General features: G+C 48.7%; 1 protein-coding gene across 3 annotated transcripts in view; it reads left to right on the top strand.

Moving 5' to 3' along the window:
• Nucleotides 1-24,633, top strand: part of AKT2 (AKT serine/threonine kinase 2) — a 53,323-nt gene that overhangs the window by 17,230 nt on the left and 11,460 nt on the right. The window contains exons 1-4 of one of the 3 annotated variants that reach the window (XM_070398483.1): nt 397-482; nt 3,695-3,814; nt 13,974-14,102; nt 15,864-15,975. In XM_070398483.1, the coding sequence (XP_070254584.1) occupies nt 3,769-3,814; nt 13,974-14,102; nt 15,864-15,975 (287 nt within the window). In that variant the 5' untranslated portion in view covers nt 397-482; nt 3,695-3,768. Of the gene's footprint in view, nt 1-396; nt 483-2,954; nt 3,017-3,694; nt 3,815-13,973; nt 14,103-15,863; nt 15,976-24,633 lie in introns of those variants that run through there. The other 2 variants (XM_070398484.1, XM_070398481.1) reach the window with 2 other exon arrangements.

A 24,633-nucleotide genomic window follows, 5' to 3' on the forward strand; every position in this document is an offset into this window, starting at 1 on the left:
CCCTGGTGGCTCTCCTCTGGCTGACAGCTACAGCTCTGGCCCAGGCCTTCAGCAGACTCAGATCCGGACAGCCTAGGGAGCAGCAGGGAGTGGGGGTGGGGCCATGCAGGTGCTCTCCACTGTGGGCATGCTGTTTTCAGGCCATTGGCCAGGGCAGGCCCCCTGTGTGCGGACACTTGGCCTCTAGAGGCTGGTCTCTGACCTCCATCGCAGCTCCCCAGAGAGCAGGCCATCCTCTTGGCTGAGGTGCCTGGTGTTTCATCACCGCAGGACTGCGTCACAAACACCTCAGCAGAGGCGCCACCCTCAGTGGGAGGACAGGGCAGGATCCAGGCGGGAAAACTAGGGATCTTCCAGTTCCTCCCCCTGCCTTAGCCCAAGCTACTGCTGGCTTCTTAGTCGCTGAAATGAGAATGTAAAAAGTGACTAGTGTGCCGAGCATGGGCCGGGGCCTCCACCACTGCTTAGCTGGGCGACCCAAGGTAACCGCTTTCCCTCCCTGTGCTCTGCCGACCCCAGGTGTGGTCACTGCCTCTCTGGTGGGTGGTTGGGAGCATTTAACACATTAAGCGCCCTATCAGTCACCAGTGACTGACACTATCTTTCCGTCCGGAAGACAAAACGGGCTGGGCGCTTAACGTGTTAAGAGAGACTCCGTGGGAACGCTGTCACCCTGCTCACAGCCACCAGCTGGCAGTGACTCCCGGACTCTGCAACCCTGACCACTCCAGGTCACACGTGGCCGCCTTCACTTCTCTCTTTCCCATCACGGCAGCCATGTGTTTGCGGGTTCTTAGGGGCTAGGCTGTGGGCTGAACCTTTGTACACACTGGGCGCGTCAGTGCTGAATCACAGAGGCTCCTTGAGGTGAAATGAAGTTGCTGGGTTGGGGAGGGGAGGGGAGAGGAGCGCTGAGATTGGACACCAGGCCTGTCCTTTCCTTCCACAGCACCCTTCCTTTGGACTCTGGGTCCATCCCAGCCCTTTGGGAATTATTCCAAACTGAACTCCCTCCTGGGAAAGTGCAATATTGGCCCCTGTGTTGGGGAGGAATTCCCTAAGCTCTCACCGCAGCTGCCCGGCCCTAAGTGTGCTCCCAGGCGCCTCTCCTGGCTTCTGACCTGCAGCCACGTGGGCCCTTGGCAGTTCTCCCTGCTCACAAGCTCCTTTCTGCTTCAGGGGCTTTGCACTTGCTGTTGCCCTGCCTGGAATTCTTTTGCCTACATTTCAGGACTCACCCTGCTCACATGTCCCCCACAGCATGTGGCTAACATAGCTCCTTTCCCAGCCATCCTTTTCTCTTGCTTTATTTTTATTCTCAGCGGGGTCGCCACCACCTGCCGTTGTTATGTGTCTGCTTCCCCCACTGAAATGTGTCTTAGTGATGCTCTGTGTCTGGCACCCAGGATAGTCTCTAGAGCTTAGGACACCCTCAAACAAATTGGTGGCATGATTAGACTCTGGAAGTGTTTCTGTGGCTGTGTCTGTTCCTGGGCTGGGGAGTGGGGGGTGTCTACTGGGGAGACTTGGATTCATTCATTGTGTACTCAGCCGATACCCAGACGTGGTGCTGGCTCACTGTGAGCACTAGCAGGTGTGGGGAGAATTGGTTGAGGAAGTGCACAGAGGGCACCCAGTGAAGCCTCTGAGGTCAGGAATGCTTCTTGGAGGAGGAATCGGTTCAGCTGAGACCTCGAGGAGGGAGAACTCACGAAGGTGTGGGGGATGGAGGCCAGAGGGAAGGGCCTAAGTGATAAGCAGGCAGAGAGTAGGATGGGGGAAGAGGGATTGGGGAGGTGGTGCCAGCTGTAATCATTGTCATGGTCATTAGCCTTTATTGAGGGCTTTCTAGGTGCCTCTTGGCTCACAGGGAGAGAAGGCCAGATTTAGATGGAATGTAGGAGCTGAGTGCAGAGGTTGAGAACCCAGGGAGAAGACTGGTTAGGGGAGAGGAGAGGAGAGGAGATGATGGGAGGTGAGGGAAGGTGGGGCCCGGTGGGAGAAGTGGTTAGGAAGCTGGGTGGCTGGGACCACCCTGGTCAGCAGGGTAGGAGACAGTGGAGTACAGGCGGGCGGAGGCCGGGTCCTGAACGGCCTTGAATCCCAAGCCTAGGAGCTTGTCACTTTCCCGAGGCCAGTGGGAAGCCATGGGAGGGTTTTGAGTAGGGGAAGGACAGGGTTAGGTTTGAGGGTCCTTCTAGCTGTGGAGTCTGGGAACGATAGAAGGGGAGGAGTCCAGGGAGCAGGTATAGCGGGACCCTGCTGGGAAAGGATAGCGCTGGCCCTGAGCCAGACTCGGGGAGGGCTGGATGGAGAAACTGGTCACATTAGTGATTAAAACAGACTGGTGGGATATTGAGGATGGAAGGTCTGGCAGTCCTGGGTATTGGGTTCGTGGGGTGTGAGTCCTTTGGGGGGCCTGTCATGCCTGCTGGTGAGGGGAGCCCCTGTTGCTGCTTCTGGCGCTGTCTTTGCAGGTTGGAGTTCAGAACATGATTTCTCAGCCCGCTGTTTACTTCCCTGTCACTGTTCATCTTGTCTCTCCCCTGCTTCCTCCCACTTACCTTCTTCCCTCTGCCCAGCCCGGCAGCTTGCCACGGTCACATGCCAGGCAGTAGTGTGTCCAGCCCACCAGCTCCCCTGGGGCACGGGAGAAAGCTGATGCCCACAGTGTCCCTAGAGGCAGCTGCCACTTCTCTGGGGGCCACCGTAGCTCCTGACCTGCTGTCCGCAAATAACCCTAGGCTAGGAAAGGCGAAAGGCGCCTTGGGCTCTGTGGCTCGTGGCTCCTGCCCAGGCCTGCAGCTCCAGGTAGGGGCCGGGCTGGTGGCTGCCTCCTGTCCTTCTCCCCTCCACCCTCCCGCCTGGGAACCTGAGACAGAATCAGCAGCCTCGGCGTCTGTCAGTCTATCAGCTGCTGGTCCCTGAGGACAGGAAGGGAGGTCTTGGGGAAGGAACCAGGGCCTTGATCAAGCCCCCAGGACTGGCTCCTGGGCCCCAGACAAGTGTCTGCACAGTAGGTTGCTTTCCTGGAGCACCTGAGGCCCTCTTTTTTTTTTTTTTTTTTAATGGGGCAAGGAGGGACCTGAGGCTGCCGCTGACATGGGGTGGCCTGAGGCAGGGAGGGGGAGTACTTGGCTTGCTAAAGATGGCAGGTTGTTGGCCTGGTTTGGAAAGGAGAGAGTGAGTGAGGGTGTGTGTTTGCTGGGGGGTGGCAGGCAGATGTTGTTGGCTTTGAGCAATCCCTCAGGTGCCCAGGGCTGTCTGATTCATCTAGGTTACCTCAGTGTTGGGGCATGGGAGTGACGCTGGGGGTGGGGCCATAGCTCCCTTACCACCCACCCAGCCTGGGGTGAGGGTGGGTGGATGGGCTGCCTCTGCTCAGTGTGGGTGTTGTGGGTGTTGAGCACAGGGTCTGGCCTGCACATAGGCCAGGGAGCTCTGATCCCTGCAGAGTAGGGCTCTGTGGCCAGGGTTGTGTCCTTCCTGCTCCCCCACCCCTAGGTTGGGGTCCCCGGAGACACAGCCACATCCCGCCCCCCCACTCCCTCCCACTAGTTCTCCCACTCTCACTGGCTCCACCATGTACAGAACAAACAGCATCCACAGGGGCCACAGAGCCTGGAGGTCCCCTGGGAAGGGGCTGGGGCCCAGTCTCCCTCCAACTCTAATGAGCTCCTCTCTTGTCTTGCAGATTGTGCTCTGTTCCTGCATGTCCTGCTGCCCTGAACTGTCCTGAGCTAGGTGACAGCGTGTCACGCTGCCACCATGAACGAGGTGTCTGTCATCAAAGAAGGCTGGCTCCACAAGCGTGGTAAGGGGCCACTTATGCCTGTGGGATTGTGCATCTCTCTCTCTTCCTTTCTTCCCCTCCCCCTCCCTCTCCCCCCCTTTCCCCTCCCCTCCCCTCTCCTCCTGGCAGCTGATGTTGTGAGAAGCAGAGGTGCAGGGTCTTCACAGCATCCCAGCCAGTAGCTCTTTACCACTCATTTCATGAAATCCTTCAGCAGTAGTCTGGGCAGAGGAGCTGTGGCTCTGCCTGGTGCCAAGTCTCCAGGTCTACCTAGATACTTTGCATGAGCCCGCAGGCCAAGCCTTGAGCTCTGCTTCTGCACTAGTGATTTCATTCATAGCCCCATTTTATAGGTAAAGAAACTGAGGCTCAGAGAAGGGAAGTCACTTAATTGAAGTAACACACTCATTCAGCAAATACTCATCGAATGTGTGGTTTATGCCAGGGTGTCCCAGGCTCTGGAGACAGCGTGATGCCCTTATGGAATTTCCATTCCATTGGGAGGTGGGGACAAACAAACAAATATGCAGACATGTGATGGTAGTGGTGGTAAGTACTGTTGTGAAAATAGGAACTCTGAGAGGGAGGGGGCTGGAGAGAGATGGGTGGTCAGGGGAAGTCGTTCTGAGGAGATAAACAGAGGCTGGAGCAGGTAAGGGAGCGGGGTAAAGGTGACACAAGGACAAAAGTGGAAGTGCGGCTGGAGCAGAGAGTGAGGGAGGGAGAGCAGGAGGAAGTGGCACAATGGAAGTCTCTAGGTGATTGGAAGCCGAGGAGGTTGTGAATCGTGGTGTGACCGATCTGGTTGTACTGGTGAGCAGCCAGTGACTGAAGGTATTTACAGGGTAAAGACTAAGAGACAGACTTCTAGGTCCCAGGCTGCCTGTCCATAAAATTGTGGCACTTGCCAGCTCTGCTGCTGCGTGCAGCTGGGAAGAAGCACAAGCTGAGAGCTGGCTTGTCCAGGCTGAGGAGGAAGGAGGCAGGCTGTCCTGGCCTCCTGGACCTTCCTCTAGGGAGGGAGGGTTTCAGGCCTGTGATCGCTGCTCTTTGTGTACTTTCATTCATTCAGCAGGCATTTATTGAGCAGCTGCTGTGTTCCAGGCACTTATCTGGGCACTGGGAATATAGCAGTGAACCAAACAGGCAAAATCCCCGTCTTCATGTTCATGTCTTACATTTAATGGGGAGGGCAGTGGCACTGGTGGTAAGTGCCATGGAGAAAAACCAAGCATCGTGTACAGGAGGGGCTGTGAAACAGGCAGGGGGCACTGTCATAGACAGGGTGGTCAGGGAGAGCCTTGCTGAGAGGGGCCCATTTGAATAAAGACCTGAGGGAGGCAAGGGAGTGAGTCCCATGGCTAACTGAGGCAAGAGCATGAGGGTGAAGGGGACAGCCCACAAGTCTGGAGAGGGGAGTGGACAGGCATGTTTGAAGAGGGCAGGGAGGCTGATGGGGCTGGCCTTTAGGGAACAGGGAGAAATGCCCACCCATCCTGCCCTGCCCTAGGCTGCAGACTGCAGTGATGAGGGGCAGAGGCAGTTCCCCCGGGCCAGGCCTCCCCCATCAGACTGGGCAGGGAGATCTATTCCTGTTGCCCTCAAAAGACAGGGGTGTCATTCAGGACATGTCAGTCTACCTCTCAGATTGGGCCTTGTGTTTGGGGCCATCGATGGAACGTTCTGAACCTGGGCAGATGTCAAGGTTCTAACCCTGGCTCTGCCACTTCCTCTTGGTGTGACTGTGAGTAAGCTGTCACCTCTCTGAGCCTTGGTTGCACATTTGTAAAATGGGTTAACAGCGCAGGCCTCTGACGCTGTGAGCTCCTTGAGGGCAGGGCTTTGATCCAGCTTGTTTGCTGCGGTAGCCCCAGTGCCTAGAAAAGACATGGCATGCAGTAGGTGCTCAGTAACCAATTGTTGAATGAATGGTTGAGGTTGTGTGTGGGGGGTTGGGGGGTGGGGAGGGTGGGCGGAGACCAGTGTGGTCTGTGGGCCAGAGTCTCAAGCTCCTGATTTTCTCAAGGCCCATGGGTGTGGGCTGGGGTGTCGGTGCCCTGGAGGTGGCTGGAGGACTGTGGCAGGGATGGGGGTTTGTCTCTAGTCCAGGTCTGCTGATAGCATTAAGTGAATCTCAGCCCCTCTCAGGCCTTCACTGCCTTCATTTGTGCTACAGGGAGACCAGATGAGCTGTTGAGATGGCCTACCTGGGACACACTTGCCTTGGGTTTGCACCACACACACATATTTGTTTCACTCCTGGGCCTCTCAGTGCCTATTGTTCTGAGCAGCAGCTGGCAGAGATGGGCAAGGCAAGGTGGCTTCTGCTGACTGCGACTGTTTTGGCACCTGCACCATCCCACCCCTGGTGTTTACAATAATAGCAGTCCCAGTTTACTTTGTGCCCATTCTGTGCCAGGCATGGGCTGTGCTGTAGGCAAGCTTGATTTTGTTGCATTTTCTTAGCTGTCTTGTGAGGCGGGCATCTTACAGACCAGGATGCTGAGGCTAAGCAGGAAAACTGACTCTGGAGGTTCCATTGAGAAGGTGGCAGCACTGCGTCCTCTGACTTTGAACCAGTGCTTCCAAGGCCTGGCCCACAGGCTGCTTCTTGCCTGGTAAGGTCTGTTCAAGGAATGGCTGAAGTGAGAGCACCGTTATTGGAGTGGCTCATGCTATGTGCTGGTTCCCTTTCCAGAACAGCCTCTGCCAGGCCCCCCCAGGCCTGGTCTTATCTGCCAGTTTAGAGGCAGACAGTGTCGTGGTCAAGAGCGTGGACAAAGCAAACCCAGCTCCATCCTAGCTATTCTGGTCAACAGTTGTGAGCCTTGGGCAAGTAATGGGACCTCTCTGTGCCTCAGTTTCCTCATTTGTAAACTGGGATTGTTGTGGGGATGTTTTTTCTTTCCTTCTAGGTTTCTTTTGTCTTCTTAGCTTGTTCTTAGTATAAAACACTATAGGTTAAGTGCCTGGATCATAAGCTCATCCCCAAACTAGTTTCAGATCAAGAAATAGAACAAGACAGTCTCCAGAAGCCCCGTGCCACTCCCAAGCAGTAACTCTCCTAATTTCCAATAGCATAAGTGAGTTTTTTGAGTTTTGTTTTATTTTTTTAAAAATTGAGGTGAAATTTACATAACACAAAATTAACTACAGGCAGTCAGTCCTCAGGTTACATCGGACTCGACTACTACGTAGTTTCGTGGTTACGTTGCCATCTCCCATTTACAGTATTTATTAAAAAAAAAATTCCGTCATTTCGACGTATGTATATATGTGCTTTGTGTTGTTTATTTATCACAAGTAAAGGTCAGGAATTGTTATTTTTCTTTAAAATTTTTTTTTACTTCTTTCACTTCATTACTGCTGTGTATGTGCTCCATGTGAGTGATATAGGTGCTTATGTAGGTGGGTTCCGACTTACGGCGAAAATCTCGTTACATTGCACCGTAGGAACGGATCTCCGACGTAACCCGAGGACCTACTGTATTTTCAAGTGTACAGTTCAGTGGCTGTTGTGTACATTCACAGTGTTGTGTAACCACTACCTCTGTCTAGTTCCAAAACATTTTCCTCACCCTAAAAGAAGGCCCTGTACTCATTAAGCACTCAGTTCCCTTTCCCCCTCCTACCCCTGCAGCCACCAGTTTGTTTTCTGTCTTTATGGATTGACTTATTCTGGATATTTCATATAAATGAATCATACTATTTGTGGTCTTTTGTGTCTGGCGTTTTTCACTTAGCATAATGTTCTTGAGGTTCATCCATGCTGTAGCATGGATCAGCACTTCATTCCTTTTTATGTCCAAACACTATTCCATTGTGCGACTATACCACGTTTCGTTTATCCGTATGTCTGTTGATGGACATTTGAGTTATTTCTTCCTTTTGGCTATTGTGAATAGTACTGCAGTGAATATTTGTATACAAGTATTTGAGTACTTCTGTATTTATAATCTATATTTGTGTGAATTACACAAATTAGATCAAATATCATATTTATATGCTAAAAGTCTATATAATTAGATAACACGTAGATGTAAATAATCTGGGTTATATATCCTATATTTGTAATCTTCAGTGTATTCTATATTTAACTTTTAGAAGAAGTGCCAAACTTTTCCATATGGCTGCACCATTTCACATTTCCACCAGGTTTGAGTTTCTCCACATCCTCACCAACATTGTTCTTTTCTTTTTTTTAATTGCAGCCATCCTAGTGGGTGTGAAGTGTTATCTCATGGTTTTGATTTGCATTTCCCTAATGACTAATGATGTTGAGCATCTTTTCATATGCTTGTTGCCCATTTTTATCTCTTTGGAGAACTGTCTAGTCAGGTTCTTTGCCCATTGTATAATCAGGCTATTTGTCTTTTTGTTGTTGAGTTGTAAGAATTCTTTATGTGTTCTAGATACTAAACTCTTATCAGATATATGATTTGCAAATATTTTTGCCCATTTTTTGTTTGTCTTTTCAGTTTCTTGATGATGTTCTTTGCATAAAAGTTTTTAATTTCAGTGGATCTACTTTATTTTTTCTTATGTTGCTTGTATTTTGGGTGTCATATCTAAAAATCCATTGTCAAATCCAAGGTCAAGAAAATTTTTTTATAGCCCTGCAAGTGTGGCTCAGTTGGTTAGAGTGTCGTCCCATGAAGCAAAGGGTCACAAGTTCAATACCCAAGTTGCGGGTGGGTTCCATCCCTGGTATGGGAGGCAACTAGACAACTGATGGATGCTTTTTCACATTGATGTTTCTCCTTCCCCCACCCCCTCCCACTTTCCCTACCTCTCTATAGAATCAATGAAGAACATATCCTCAGATGAGAATTAAAAAACAAAAATTATTGATTTTTTTTTTTTAAGAGAGAGACCAAGGGAGAGAGAGATTGAGGGAGAGAGAAACATTGATTTGTTGTTCCACTTACTCATGCGTTCATTGGTTGATTCTTGTATGTGCCCTGACTGGAAAACAAACCCTCAACCTTGGCGTATCAGGACAACAGTCTTACCCACTTAGCTACCCTGCCAGATCCAAGGTCAGGAAGATCTACCCCTATGTATTCTCTAAGAGTTTTATAGTTTTCTTATATTTAAGTAGATCCTTTTGAGTTAATTTTTGTATGTGTGATACGGTGTGAGGTAAGCATCCAACTCTGGTTTTGTTTTTTGTTTTTTGCATGTGAATACTCAGTTGTCCCAGTACCATTTGTTGAATGGTCTTGACACTCCTGTTGAAAATCAGTTGACCATGGGTTTTTTGTTTGTTTGCTTGTTTTTGACAATTCTATTCCATTGGCCTATATGTCAATCCTTATGCCACACTGATTCAATTATTTTAGCTTTGTAGTGAAATCAGAAAGTGTGAGTACTTTTACTTTGTTGTTCTTTTCCAATATTGTTTGGCTGTTTGGGGTCCCTGGCCATGTGAATTTGAATTCCATGTAAATTTGAGGATTGGCTTTTTCATTTCTGCAGAAGAGGATGTTGGAATATTGTTAGGGGATGTGCTGACTCTAGATCGCTTTGGTAGTGTTTTCATCTTAAATATATCAAATCTTTCAATTTGTGAACACAAGATGTCTTTGAATTCTTTAGGTATTTCATTTCTTTCAGCAATGTTTTATAGTTTTTAGTGCATAAATCTTTTACCTCCTTATGCTATTGTAAGTGGAATTGTTTTCTTAATCTTTTTTGGATTGTTTACTGCTGGTGTATAGAAACACAACTGATTAGCCTGTTCTTTTGCTGAATTTGTTTATTAGTTCTAGTTATTGTTTCGTGAATTCTTTGTGATTTTCTAAATATATAGGATCATGTCATCCTATATAATAAAAGCCTAATATGCTAAGTGTTCGGTCAACCAGTTGGCCGTTCAACCAATAAAAGCGTAATATGCTGATGATATGCTGAGGCTGCTCAACCGCTAGCTCTGACGTGCACTGACCACCAGGGGACAGATGCTCCAGTCGGTATGTTAGCTTGCTGCTGGGGTCTGGCCAATCGCGACTGAGATGGGCTGGACATGCCCTGGAGCTCTCCTGCGGTCCCTCCCCTGTGGGCCAACCTCCTGCATCCCTCCCCGGCCCCAATCGTGCACCGGTGGGATCACTAGGGCTGGCCTGTGCCCTCTCACAATCCAGGACCCCTCAAGGGATATCAGAGAGCTGGTTTCGGCCCGATCCCATATGCCAGGCCGAGGAACCCCACTGGTGTATGAATTTGTGCACCAGGCCTCTAGTCTTCAAATATAGATAGTTATTCTTTCACATCGGATGCCTTTTATCGTTTTAGTTTTCTCTGACTAAAATGTCCAATAACATGTTTAATAGCAGTGGTGAAAGTGGACATTGTTATCTTGTTCCTGATCTTAGGGGAACCTTTTGGTCTTTCATCACTGAGTATGATGTTAGCTGTGGGTTTTTCATAGATGCTCTCTATCATGTGGAGGAACTTCCCTTCTATTCCTAGTTTGCTGAGTATTTTTATCATGAAAGGATGTAGGATTTTGTCAAATGCTATTTCTGCCTCAATCGAAATGATCATGTGTCTTTTTTCCTTCATTTAATAATGTGTATAAAATTGAATGATTTTCATATATTGAACCACCCTTGCATTTCTGGGATAAAACCCACTTGGTCATGGTATGTAATCCTTTTAATCTGTTGTTAAACTTGGGGTTTTGCTAGTTTTTGAACTTTATATACATGAAATTACTTAGTATCTAAAATTGAAAGAATTTAGTAAGTTAAAACCTATAAGATATACTTAGGACAGTATGTGGCACAAAGTACCACTATAATGTTATATCATCATCATCATCATCATCAGTATCATTTAATGCAGTGGTTCTCAACCTTCCTGATGCCGCGACCCTTTAATACAGTTCCCAACCATAAAATTATTTTCGTTGCTACTTCATAACTGTAATTTTGCTACTGTTATGAATCGTAACGTAAATATCTGATATGCAGGATGTATTTTCATTGTTACAAATTGAACATAATTAAAGCATAGTGATTAATCACAAAAACAATATGTAATTATATATGTGTTTTCCGATGGTCTTAGGTGACCCCTGTGAAAGGGTCGTTCGACCCCCAAAGGGGTCGCGACCCACAGGTTGAGAACCGCTGATTTAATGGATAGCCCCTTAAGAGGAAACAGGGATTCAGAAGTGAAATGACTTACTGGCGGCCGCACAGCAAATATAGCCCAGAGCTCACCTTGCCATCCTATTTCACATGTGCCAAAGTAAGCTGATGATAAGAGCATTTATTGAGTGCCTGCAGTGTGTGCTGGGCCCTAAGCTGGAGGCTGTATGCTTGTGATTGCATAGTTTTTAACAGTTTAAGATATAATTTACATACTATACAATTCAGCCTTTTATTTACTTATTTAAAAATATATTTGTACTGATTTCAGAAAGTAAGAGAGAGGGAGAGAGAGGTAGAAACATCAATGATGAGAGAGAATCATCGCTCTGCTGCCTCCTGCACACCCCACACTGGGGATTGAGCCCACAACCTGGGAATGTGCTCTGCCTGGGAATTGAACCGTGACCTCTTGGTTCATAGGTTGATGTTCAACCACTGAGCCATGCCAGCCGGGTGCAGTTCAGCCTTTTAAACTGTACAGTTCAGTGGCTTTTAGTACCCAGAGTGTGCAACTATCTCCACAATTAATATTAACACATTTTATTACCGTGCTCCTGCCTGCTTTCCTGTCCTCCCTCCTCCCACTTAGGTGCCTCTTGTGGTGCACAGTCTCACACACTGCTGTTCATGTCTACGGATTTGCCTAATCTGGACATTTTATATAAATATGCTCATCTAATTTGTGGTTCTTTTAGTTACGGTTCATCTGTGTTGTAGCGTGTGTTCATATTTTGTTTCTTTTTATGATTGAATAGTATTATATTATGTGGATATGCCATACTTTGTTTATCCATTCATTAGTTGATGGACTTTGGGGTCATTTTCACTTTTTACTATTATGAATAATGTTGCTATGGGCATTTATATACGAGTTTTGTTTCACCATCTTTTTTTTATCTTTTGAGGACTTAAATAGCATTTTATTTTATTGAAAACTTTTATTTTATTGAAATATAATTGATGTACACTATCCTATTTGTTTCAGTTGTACCTCAGGAATTTGATATTTACCAGGTGTACTGGTTAATAATGCGGATTTTTTTCACTAGATGGAGTTACACATATGTTGATATATATGCAATTTGATATGTATGCTGTTTTGTTGTATTGACAACAAGCTTCAAAACTTCATATGTCAAATTTTCAGAAGGTGTTAACATCATAGATATTTTTACACTTAAAATTGTAGATTTTCATGCCAAAAAAAGAGCATTTGTGGGAAGTTTTAATTCATTATTTTGAAGAAAAGTGCTGCTGAATACTTCGGGAAGCTTATGGTGAACATGCTCCATTTCAAGATACTTGTGAACGTTGGTTTAAACACTTTAAAAGAGATTATTTCTATGTGAAAGACAAAGAATGTCCAGGTCAACTGAAAAAGTTTGAAGACCAACAGTTACAAGCATTATTGGATGAAGATGCGTGTCAAACTCAAAAACAACTTGCAGAAAGATTAAACGTTGCTCAGCAAACAATTTCTAATCGTTTACAAGCAATGGGAAAGATTTTAAAGGAAGGAAAATGGGTGCCACATCAACTGAACGAAAGACAAATAGAAAACCGAAAAGTCCTCAGTAAAATGTTGCTCCAATGGCACGAAAGAAAGTCTTTTTTGCATCGAATTGTGACTGGCGATGAAAAGTGGATTTATTTTGAGAATCCCAAATGCACAAAATCATGGGTTGATCCAGGTCAGCCATCAACATCCACTGCAAGGCCACATCGCTTCGGAAAGAAGACAATGCTCTGCGTTTGGTGGGATCGGGAAGGTGTGGTGTATTATGAGCTTCTAAAACCAGGTGAAACCATTAATACTGATCACCACTGACAACGAATAATCAATTTGAACCACACTTTGATCATGAAATGACCAGAATGTGCCAGAAGACACGGCAAAGTAATTTTGCTTCATAACGACGCACCATCACACACTTCAAAACCAGTTAAAGACACGTTAAAAGATCTTGCCTGGGAAGTATTAACCCACCTGCTAACCAGACCTTGCTCCTTCAGATTACCACTTGTTCTGATCGATAGCACACACACTTTCTGAGCAGCACTTCAAAACATAAAGTGGAAAATTGGGTCTCTGAATGGTTTGCCTCAGAACAAGAAAAGTTCTATTGGGACGGTATCCACAAATACCTGAAAGATGGGAGAAATGTGTAGCTAGCGATGGACATTGCTTTGAATTAAGCACTTTTGATGTTTCTCTTGAAATTATAGTGTTTTCTTTGATTACAAAATCCTCCATTATTAACCAGTACACCTAGTATATACATTATGAAATGATCCCCATGATAAGTCTAGTTATCATTTCTCACCTTACAAAGTAATTACAATATTTATTGACTGTATCGCCTATGCTGTACTTTATATCCCCATGATTTATTTATTTTATAACTGGAAGTTTGTGCCTCTTAATTTCCTTCACCTATTTCACAGCCCATCTCATTTTCTTCAGCAGACTTGTGAGGAGTGGGTTCTTGTGCGTGTGCGTGTGTGCGCGCGCGCGCATGTGTGTGAATATACACAGGGTGCTTGGATATTCACAGTGAGAACAAATAGAAGGGGTCAAGGGACACTTGGAGGGCACAGCAACCGTTATACCCGGACTGGCACAATGTTTTGACATTTGATCCAACTGCACGGCTGTACTGGTGAATACCAGCCCATGGGATTTGGCCTTACAGGGCCACAGGGCATGTGTGTTTGGAAGCTTGGGCCTCTCCTGGGACTGGGCCACGTGCTGGCAAGGATGGCTTGCTGTTGGCCACACGCTGAGGCAGCTGGTGCCCTGGGCCACTGCAGCAGGCACCTTCCTGCCAGGCATGACCTCTGAATCACTGGGCCCAGCCCGGCACCAGCCTTCATCAGCAGGGGCGACCTCAAGGGTTTCTCTTGGAGAGACACTCTCCTGCCTACCCTCATCCACCCTCCTCCCACCCCGGTGCCTCTTGTGAGGCACGGTTACACCGGGCTGTCTGCCCTGACCTCTCTCCCTCTCCTCTGCCTTCGTTCAGGTGAATACATCAAGACGTGGAGGCCCCGGTACTTCCTGCTGAAGAGTGATGGTTCCTTCATTGGCTATAAGGAGCGGCCCGAGGCCCCTGACCAGACGCTGCCCCCTTTAAACAACTTCTCCGTTGCGGGTACGTCTTAGGGCAAGTGGCTGGGCCAAAGTTTGGGTGCTCCAAGGACGACTGGCTGGTCTTGTGGGCACATGGGGATCGGCTGTTCTTGGCCTGTGGGCCTGACCAGGGCCTGTCTGCCCTGTTTCTTACCCTTCCCCTGCTCCACCTACGTGTCAGTTGGGTGAGGTAAAGTGGGAAGAGGGAAGAAGCCAGACATTTTTCCCAGCCTCTCCCCCAGGCAGCACTGCCTCTGTGGTTCCAGCTGCTGCTGGCCAGGCCCTGGGGTCCGGCTGGTGTCATGTGCCTCTGCATTCTGGTAGCAGCCTGTTTCTCTGTCCCTCTAAACTAGAGGCATCCATGGCCTCCCTTTCAGCTGATCACAGGGCTAACCTGGATCCTCCATCCCCTCTGTGGTATCCGAAATGATGCCTACCAGCTGGACCCTGGCTGGTGAAAGCTTGGCAGGCCCAAAGCCCTTGCCTGGATCTTGCATAACCACAGTCCTGCCTCCATCTCTCTGCCCCCTGCCCCCGCTCCCGCTCCCGGCCCCCCCCCCCCCCCCCCCCCCGATTCTGCTTCCTTCCTTCCTTGCTGACCTGATCGGTTACCACATCCTTAGCACATTTCAAAGACACCCCCATCGCCCCTGGTAGTCCTTAGCACAGACCACCGTTCTCCCCACCTAGTTCCCTGCTCCAGCCTCTTGCCAAGTCTCCCCCTACCCACTGTCTCTGGAACCCAGTCCTGGTCCCCTCTGTCCTGCTTACGCCTTGTCCTGGTTGCTTTCCCGTATGCTGGTGACTCTGACATGGCTGCTGCCAGTCCTGGCTTCTCACCTGAACTGCCAGCCTGTCTTGAGCAGCTTCCTCCTCATTTCTTCCTGGGTGTTCCCTGGGTCCCTCATATCCACCATGTCCCAAACTGGCCATCTAGTCTCCCCTTTCCTCCCCCAACCTCCCACTCCCTATCTCCATTCATGGAGGGCCCTATTGTCTTCTAGTCCTCAGGCCACAGGCCTCAGCCTCATCCTAGGTGCCTCTCTCTGCCTCCCTCTGGCCTGTATATCTGCCTTTTCCTCCCCTCTCCATGGCTCCACTCTGTGTAGCCCCAGCCTTCTCCCTGGGCTCCCAGCCTCCATTCTCTCTCATCCTCTACATGGCAGCTAGAGGGATCTGTTTAAATCTGTCCATGCCCATTCCCTATTTAAGCCTCCCATAGCTCCCTGTTGCTCTCAGGACAAAGTCCAGATTCCTCACCATTCTCCTGAGTCCCGCAGGCGGGCTCCTACCCACCTCTCCAGCCAGTCTCACTTCCCTGCTCCTCACACCATGAGCAGAATTTGCCATTCCCTAAGTGTGCTGGGCCCTCTGGCACCTCCGGGCTGTGTACACGACGCACCCTTCTGTCTGACTGACCCATGTTCCCTCTTCCTTCAGGGTTCAGTGTAGAGATGCCCCTTCCGCCAGAAGATGGCCCTAGGTTCCCCCCATCACAGTTCTGACCACTGAGCTGTCATAGTCTAGTAGTGTCTCTCTCTCTCTCTCTCTCTCTCTCTTTCTCTTTCTCTCTCTCTCTTTCTCACACACACACACACACACACACACACACACACACGATCTTGTGCCCCACGGGGGCAAGTCCAGAGCTATCTGTCACTAAGGTGTCCTTAACACCATCTGGCATGCGGTTGGCACACAGGATGTGACTTAGGGGATGTGGGCTGTAGGCCAGCAGGGCTGTCCCCTTACCCTCCTGTCTCTGTCCTTCCTCTGCCTACAGAATGCCAGCTGATGAAGACCGAGAGACCGCGGCCCAACACGTTTGTCATACGCTGCTTGCAGTGGACCACAGTCATCGAGAGGACCTTCCATGTAGACTCTCCAGATGAGAGGCGAGTCTGAGCCTCTGTGTGGCTGCCCTTTGAGAGTGGCAGGCCTGATGAGGGGAAGGGGTACAGATGGGCAGACTCCCCTGTACCCCAGTTTTTTAACAGGTGGAGCTCAGGCCACATCAGGGCCTCTGATTATCTGGAGATGGGTGGAGGGTCAGGGAGCTGCATTGTTAATGCGCATCTCCATTGCTTTTGAGGCAGGCGGTCAGAGACTTAATCAGAAGAGATGATACAGGTTTACCTAGTTTAAAAATCATACAGTATAAGGAAGATGTCTAGCTTCCCTCTCCCTTCTGTCCCACCTCCAAGTTAACTGCTCTCCTTATGTGCCCTCCAAGAGCTTCTTCCGGAGGGGACGGGCCCGCTCACTCCGGTAGGGCCTTTCACGCCCGACTCCCCTGGTTTTTCCTTGTTACACAAAAGGTAGCATTGTACATGCACTCGAGCTCTTTTACTTAATTTGTCTTGGGGAATGCTCTTGCTTCAGTCTATAGTGAGCTGCTGCTGCATTTTTGTTTTTTTTAAACAGCTGCACTTGTATGCTCCCTAGTTCATAGAGCAATTCTTTATGGATGGTTACTGGGCTTGTTTGCAGCCGTTGGCTCATTACAAGCAATGCCACAGTGCGGTACCTGTGTTGTCTTGTTGGCATATGTGCTGCTAAATTTGTAAGATGAATTCTTAGATGGAGGCTTGCTGGGTTATAGGGGATATGTGTTTGTAATGTTGAGAAATGTTTCTATTAGGCTATGTCTAAGAGTTCACACAGCTTTGTGTTTTCAGATGTTTGGATTTTTACCAATCTGATCAGTGAGAAATGGATATTCACAGTTAGAACAAATAGAAGGGGTCAAGGGACACTTGGAGGGCACAGGGTGGTTTTCATTGGCCTTTCCTCTGGGTTAGAGTTCCTTTCATATATTCAAGGGCCATGTGAATTTCTCTTTCTGAACTGCCTGTTCATATCCTTTGCCTATTTTACTATTAGGTAGTCTTTTTTCTTATTTATTTCTGAAAGCTCTTTATGCTTTAGGAAGCTTAACCCTTTGTAATGAGTGGCAAATATTCCCCCCTGCCCCTACTTTATCCCTTTGAGCCTCTCTTTGAGAAATACTCCTTTAACTTGTCTCTGGATAAGGATTCAGCTGACCCTCTGGAGAACCCAAAACAGTGCCATCCAAGAGAATTTTCTGCTATGATAGAAATGTTCTATACTTGCAGTGCCCAAGCAGGTGCCCGTGTGCATTTGAAATGTGGTTGGTGCAACTGAGGACTAAAATTCTTTTATTTAATTAATTTAAATTTAAATAGCCACATATGACTAGTGGCTATACTCATAGACAGTGCATTTCTAGAGCATAACAAAACAGTATCATAAGACATATTACCACAATCTATACTGTAATTATTGTTGCATACCTTCCCAAGATCAAAAATATATTTGCCCCTTCAAGGGGAACAGAATTACTATCTCAAGCCAGCTGACGTTACTCAGCTGAAAACTGGGAACCAAAACATAGACTGTCAGTAAAAGCCGATTAAGACCAGTAAATGCATAGGACCTGAGTGTTGGCTGAGTTTTGGAAGTATAGGTAGGAAGGAGTTGGCCACAGAGATAGGAAGGAGAAGGTGACTCCAGGAAGAGGGACCAGCATATGTAGAGGCCTGGAGGTGAGATAGCTTGTCATTCCAGGAACATCGAGGGTTTTGTGTCACCAAAGAATCAAGCACCAGAGGTTTTGGGAGGGGAGGAGTAGAGAACCTTAAAGCTGGTGAGTTCAGCCAGGGCCTGGACTCCCGGTGGAGATCCCCAGGGGCTTGGCAGGTGGTGACTCAGTTGGGGTTTGTCACAGGTTGCTAAAAGGTTCAATGGGCTGACAAACAGGAAGCCCTTGACTCAGCGGTACCTGGCACACAGTGTGCCAGCCGGGAAAAGGAGCAGCGGGGAGCTGGCGAAGTGTTTTTGTAGGCAAGAGACCTGCTCTGGTTTTCATTTTAATAAGATACCATGCCCTTCAGTGTGGGGAAGTCCCTTTCTGAAGACTGGGGGATAGGGCCGTGGGGCTGGGGCTACTCTGAGAGCAAACCCCAGCTTCCTGACCTTTATCCCAGTGAGGCGTGAGCCAGAAACCCAGTGAAAGGGAGTCTGCTGTGGGCTGTCCTCACTGCCCCAGCCACATAGGCCCAAGCCTGGAGAGAGGTGGGGGTGGCGGCAGAGAGCTGACAGGGGCCACACTGGTGGCTGGTCCTTGCCTAGATGCTGCAGTGGCCTGCTCACTGCTCCTGGTAGCCTCTCCTCCCCGGTTGACTCTCCTGGGCAGCTAGAGGGATTCCCTGAGCCCCGCCCTGCCAACTTATTTCCAGTGCACTTTTAGTGTAATAAATGAAGGTCCAGGGTGGTAAAGGGGGACATATGTAATACTTTCAACAATAAAGATATTTTTTAAAAGGTTCAGATTCCTGTGCCCTGAGTCAGCAATTCAGCATTTGTCATGTTTGCCTCATGCTGAATCTTGAACTTCTGTTCATATATGACACTTACCTCCTTAATACCTCAGCAGGCATCTCCTAAGAATAAGGACATTCTCCTACAGAATCATGGTATCATTATCACATCTGAGGTGATTCTTTATAATATACTAGAAGCCCAGTACACAAAATTTGTGCACGGGGGGCTTGGGGTCTCTCAGCCTGGCCTGCGCCCTCTAGCAGTCTGGGAGCCTTCGGGGGATGTCCGACTGACGGCTTAAGCCATTAGCGGGACATCCTTAGCACTGCCCTAGAGGTGGGAGCCCAGCTTCTGGCTGAGCAGTGCTCCCCCTATGGGAGCGCACTGACCACCAGGGGGCAGTTCCTGTGTTGAGCATCTGCCCCCTGGTGGTCAGTGCGTGTCATAGCAACTGGTCAGTCCACTGTGGTTAATTTGCATATTAGCCTTTTATTATATAGGATATCTAGTAACTTCCTCCCCATAGCCATGCCATACTTGAATTTCCCCAGTTGTCCTCAAAATGCTGTTTTGTAAAGCAGGATTTATTCAAGGTACATGTTGTCTTTTTGGCTTATTTTAATGTAGTTCAGACCTTTCCCTTTTCCCCCCACACGACATTGATTTTTTTTTTTAGGTAAACCAGGCTAGTTGTCTTGTAGAATGCCACACTATGGACATGTTATCTTACTTTTGGCACTGTTTACTTTGGTCTTCTGTACCCATATTTCCTGTAAACCAGGAATTAAGTCTGGAGCAGGATTGGCAAACTATAGCTCAGCCTCCTGTTTTGTAAATAAAGTTTTATTGGAACACAACCATACCCATGGCTGCTTTTTCCCTACTGTGGTATAGTTGAGTCGTTGTGATAGAGACCATGTGGCCTGCAAAGCCTAAAATATTTACTGTTTGGCGATATACAGAAGTTTGTAGACCCTGGTCTTGGCAGGTATGCTTAATAGTGTATTACATTAGTGTGATCTTTTAGATGTAAATCTTATAATGTAATTTCTCTTCTTAAAAGTGAGTGGCTTTTAGTCCCACTTGGAATAAACCACAAAGTCAATGCTATATTCTACAAAGTCCTACATGATCTGGCCCCCTCTCCAGAATCATTTCCTACCACTAGTGTCCTCACTTTAGCCACACTGGTCTCCTCACTGTTCCTTAAATAGGCCAAACACACTTTCTACTTGAGGACCTTTGCACTTGTTGTTCCCTTTGCTTAGAATCTTCTTCTCCCAGATATCATTACGATTCTCTCCTTGACTCCATGGGGTCTCTGCTCAGATGTCACCTTCTCAGAGTGTTCTGCCTTGGCCCCATATCTCTTACCCTTACCCTGCCATTTTTCCCCCATAGCACCTGTATATTTATATGTGCTGGGAGCATTCAGTAAATGCTTGTTGAATAAGTAAAAGGATACTAAAACTAATTCTCTGTTGGCCACATCCTGTTCTAAGATCTTTATATATATTAACTCATCCTCAAAACATTTTTAGGAGCCCTAACCGGTTTGGCTCAGTGGATAGAGCGTTGGCCTGCGGACTGAAAGGTCCCAGGTTCGATTCCGGTCAAGGGCATGTAACTTGGTTGCGGGCACTTCCCCAGTAGGAGATGTGCAGGAGGCAGCTGATCGATGTTTCTAACTCTCTATCCTTCTCCCTTCTTCTCTGTAAAAAATCAATAAAATATATTTAAAAACAAAAACATTTCTAGGATGCAGTTCCTCACCTGTTAAATAGGGATAATGATAGTGAAATGGAGGCACAGGGAATTAGAATAAGAGAAAGATCAGGGGGTCCATCTCAGGGTATCTGTGAACAGCGGGGACTTCAGATATCCTCCAGCTGTAAACACCAGTCTGGGTCAGAGGACGGCCCTGGTAGGAGAGAGGCCCTCCATTCGTCATCAGACCAGCAGTGAGTTGAGTTGTTACTCCTGACGCTGTGAAGAGGACAGACCTGTGTGCTGAGGGTAGACCTTCCACTTCCAGTTTACTGGGCTTCCCTCTGGGGTGCACTTAATCCTGCTCAGCTGGGGATCTCGGGGTTGGGGCCCAGGCTCTGGAGTCAGACCAGCACTGTGCCACTTTCTCAGTGGGGCTAGTTCCTGTCATGAAGAACAAAGGAGGAAGTAAATGTGAAAGCTGGCCTGGGGCTGCCCCATGGAATCCTGCTTATTGGCACCTTTTCTCTTCTCTATCTCCTCTGCCCGGAGCACTGCTGTATTCTACTCATGCCCTGTCACTGCCCCCAATCTGTGTCCTACACAGCAGCTGCTAATTTAAAACAAATTGGGTCCTGTCATCCCTAAGTAAACCTTCAGTGACTTCCCCTGATGTTAAGATGTAAATCTTAATACAGCAGTACATGTAGCCCAGTGGGATCTGCGCCTGTCCTCCCTCCTACCCTCATCTGCTCTATCCCCCTCTCTGTCAGTTTCAGCTCCAGTACACCTGCTGGGCCTTCTTTAGACACCCAGGCTCCCTCCTGCTCGGGGCCACACGGATTCCTTTCCGTCCTGGCACTTTGCATGGCTGCCTCCTTCCCTCCATTTCATTTCATAGCCAGGTACCAGGTGCCTGTTCTCGGTGCTAGGATTGCCCATGTTCCAGGAACATCTTTCAAGCCCTGGCTTAGATACCACCTCCTTGGAGAGGCCTTCCCAGACCACCCTCTGAGAAGGAGCTTCCTGTTCTAGTCCCTGTCTTGGAACCATGATACACTTATCTTCTCCATCAGGCTAGGAGCTCCGTGGGGCTTGTTTTCTGCTGCAGCCTCAGTGCCCAGAACCAGGCTGGCGCCCAGAAGGCAGGAAGTATTGCTGGCTGGCTGGCTGGGCCAGTTCCTACAACCACTCCATGAGGTACTTGCTGTGCTAGGCACTGCCTTAATGCTTTCTGTCTAGTGGCATTTCACCTTTACACAACCCTCTGGTCCCTGCTCTGCATGGCAGCGGCTGAGGCACAGGAAAGTTCAATCGTTTCCCCAGTGTTGCCTCCGGGAGGGTCAGAGCTAAGATCATGCCAGGCCACCTGGCTCCAGAGTTTGTGTGCTCAGCCACTGTGTGGTGCGCAGTATTTGTGGGAGGCAGACAGAGGCTGGAGAAGTGAGGCCACTCAGGGCCCCCTCACAGCTGGTTTGCAGCAGAGCTGAGCTCCAGGCTCTGGCTCCCGGCTCCTGAGCCTGTGCTGCACACAACTGGTGCTGCCCGGGGGAGCTTGGATCCACCAAATGTGTCTTCCTGGCCTCAGAGCCCCAGTGAGGGATAGGAAGGCTCCTGAAAGTTCCCCTGAGGGGAGAAGTGCTTTGGGAGTGGTAGGGCCCGCTGGGTCCCTGGGCCTCTGCTTGCTGGCTGTGTAACTGGGCCTGTCAGCCTCTCTGTGTCTCAGCCTCCTCGTTCATAGGAGGATGTTCATCATACCTGCTTCATAAGGTTGTCAGGAGGGCCATGGGGTTACCTCAGGTAACGTGTCCAGTCACTTTATGTAAGGTAAAGTGTCCTTTTACAAATTGTAAAACGCTCACTATGTGTGTACAACCATGGATTAAAGAAACAGTGAAGCCCTGGCCAGGTGGCACAGCTGATTGGGCATTGTCCTGTACATTGAAAGTTGGCAGGTTCAATTCCCGATTAGGGCACACACTCAGGTTGTGGGTTTGACCCCTGGTTTAGGTGTGTAAGGGAGGCAGCCAATGATGTTTCTCTCCCTCCCTCCCTCCCTCCCACCATCTCTCCCTCTTTCTCTCTCTCCCTCTCCCTTTCTGTCTCTGGAAAAAATAAAAATAAAAACATCTTTCCCTGGCCGGTGTGGCTCAGTTGGTTGAGCATCATACTGTGCTGGTTTGATCCCCGTGAGGGGTGTGCAGGAGGCAGCCATTAAATGCAGTGCTCTCACATTGATGTTTCTCTCCCTCTCCGTTCCTCTCTCTCTAAAAAAAACAACAAACAAAAAACATGGCTTGGTGAATTTCAGGCCAGAAAAAAGCAAACCCATATACCTTGGGGTGTGGATTAAAGAAATAGCGTGCACCTGTGTGAGTGGAAGGCCTTTGTGGGGGAGTCCCTCTCAAAAAGATCAACTCCCAAGGCGTGGCTTTCCTTCCCTTGGCTCCTGAGTTCTGTCTCTTGGTGTTCCTTATTCCCTGAGCGCTTGGGAGCGTGCCCTGCTCCATTCCCCTGGGCCTCACCTGGGAAGCTGTAGCTTTCATCGGGGAGCAGTGGTGTGGTGCCAGGAGCCAGGTGGCTTCACCACAGCCTGGCTGTGTGACCTCCAGGGTGACTGTGTACCTCACTTTCCACATCAGAAACATGCCCATTCCTCCACTGCTCTTAAGAGAGATGGAATGAGGTGGTTTCTGTGGAGCTGTTATAGTTCTCATGTCTCTTGGCGGGAAGGAGGTTGGTTCCCCTGGGAGCTTCCTTTTGAGGCTTGGAAGGCACATCAGCTCCAACTCTGGGTGGGAGCTCCCCTCTGCCCCAGACACCATGTTGCAAACCCTTGAGGAATATCCTGGACCAAGGCCCTTGCTTTTTCTCTGAATTCTGAGTGCTGCAACCTTGCAACCTCAGTCCAGTTGGAACAGGATGGGGAGCTTGTCAGGCGTTGGGAGAGCTCCAGTTACCCCCATCCAACCTTCTGTATCCCTGAGGGTTCCTAGGATCCCTGTGGGGCTGGGCAGCTGAGTCAAGGTGGATGGGATAGGTCCAGGTCCCACTCAGTATAGTTAACATTTCTTGAGTTGAGCACTTTCTATGTATGCGGTGCTTTGCACATGCAGCTCACCAGTATCTCAGTGTCCCCAGCCTACCGCAGAGGGGGGCGGACTGGGAAGGTGAGCTTGCCTGGTGGCAGAGTTACCGTTTGAGCCCCAGCCTGTGTGGCTCTGGGTCCCATGCTCCTGATCAGCAACTCTGCAGCCCCAAGAGGTAGCTCCAGAGGAGTCCCTTGGAGCTGCTTCCAGAGCTCCTGTGGTGTGGATGCGTGTTTATTTATTCAAGCTACTGTTTGTTTTTGTTCTTGTTTGTTTTTTTTAAACTAGGCAAGGGATTCTTTTTTTTTAATATACTTTATTGATTTTTAAAAAATATATTTTATTGATTTTTTACAGAGAGGAAGGGAGAGGGATAAAGAGTTAGAAACATTGATGAGAGAGAAACATTGATCAGCTGCCTCCTGCACACCCCCCACTGGGGATGTGCCCGCAACCAAGGTACATGCCCTTGACCGGAATCGAACCTGAGACCCTTCAGTCCGAAGGCTGACGCTCTATCCACTGAGCCAAACCGGTCAGGGCTATTTAGGCTACTGTTGATGGGCTGTCTGTTCTCCCTTATAAACAAAGATAAGAGTGCACTATGTATCTTAGTCTGCAACTTGCTGCTTTTCATGTGACAGTCTCTGTGTATGAGATTTATACATTTTTAAAAATATATATCAACATATTTCTTAGGAGATTGGTGATTTTTTAAAATCCATTGTTAATTTTCTAAGAAAACAGTTATGATCTGATAAAGTAAATTATTTTTCAAAATACAGGAATATTAATGTAGGCACAGGAATTATGTTGTAATTGGTTCCAAAGAGGGCACAGGGTAAAACAAGTTGAGAAATGCCTGCCTGAGGCATTGGGTCAGGAAAAAAGTTAGTACTGCTCTCTCTAATTCTGCACTGGGCCTCAGTGTGCTCCATCAGGGTGTGCGTGGGCCTCAGGGTGTGCACGGGCCTCAGTGTGCTCCATAGGGGTGTGCACGGGCCTCAGTGTGCTCCATTGGGATGTGCACGGGCCTCAGTGTGCTCCATCAGGGTGTGCACGGGCCTCAGTGTGCTCCATTGGGATGTGCACGGGCCTCAGTGTGCTCCATCAGGGTGTGCACGGGCCTCAGTGTGCTCTATCGGGATGTGCACGGTGATGGTGTGCTCCACCTGGGTGTGTACAGGCCTTGGTGTGCTCCATCAGGGTGTGCACAGGCCTCAGTGTGCTCCATTGGGGTGTGCACGGGCCTTGGTGTGCTCCATTGGGATGTGCATGGGCCTCAGTGTGCTCTATCAGGGTGTGCACGGGCCTCAGTGTGCTCCATCAGGGTGTGCACGGGCCTCAGTGTGCTCCATTGGGATGTGCACGGGCCTCAATGTGCTCCATAGGGGTGTGCACGGGCCTCGGTGT

Source organism: Myotis yumanensis, unplaced genomic scaffold, assembly GCF_028538775.1.
Source record: "Myotis yumanensis isolate MYYU_CA2020_CCGP unplaced genomic scaffold, mMyoYum1.0.hap1 SCAF_18, whole genome shotgun sequence".
Classification (NCBI taxonomy): Eukaryota; Metazoa; Chordata; class Mammalia; order Chiroptera; family Vespertilionidae; genus Myotis; species Myotis yumanensis.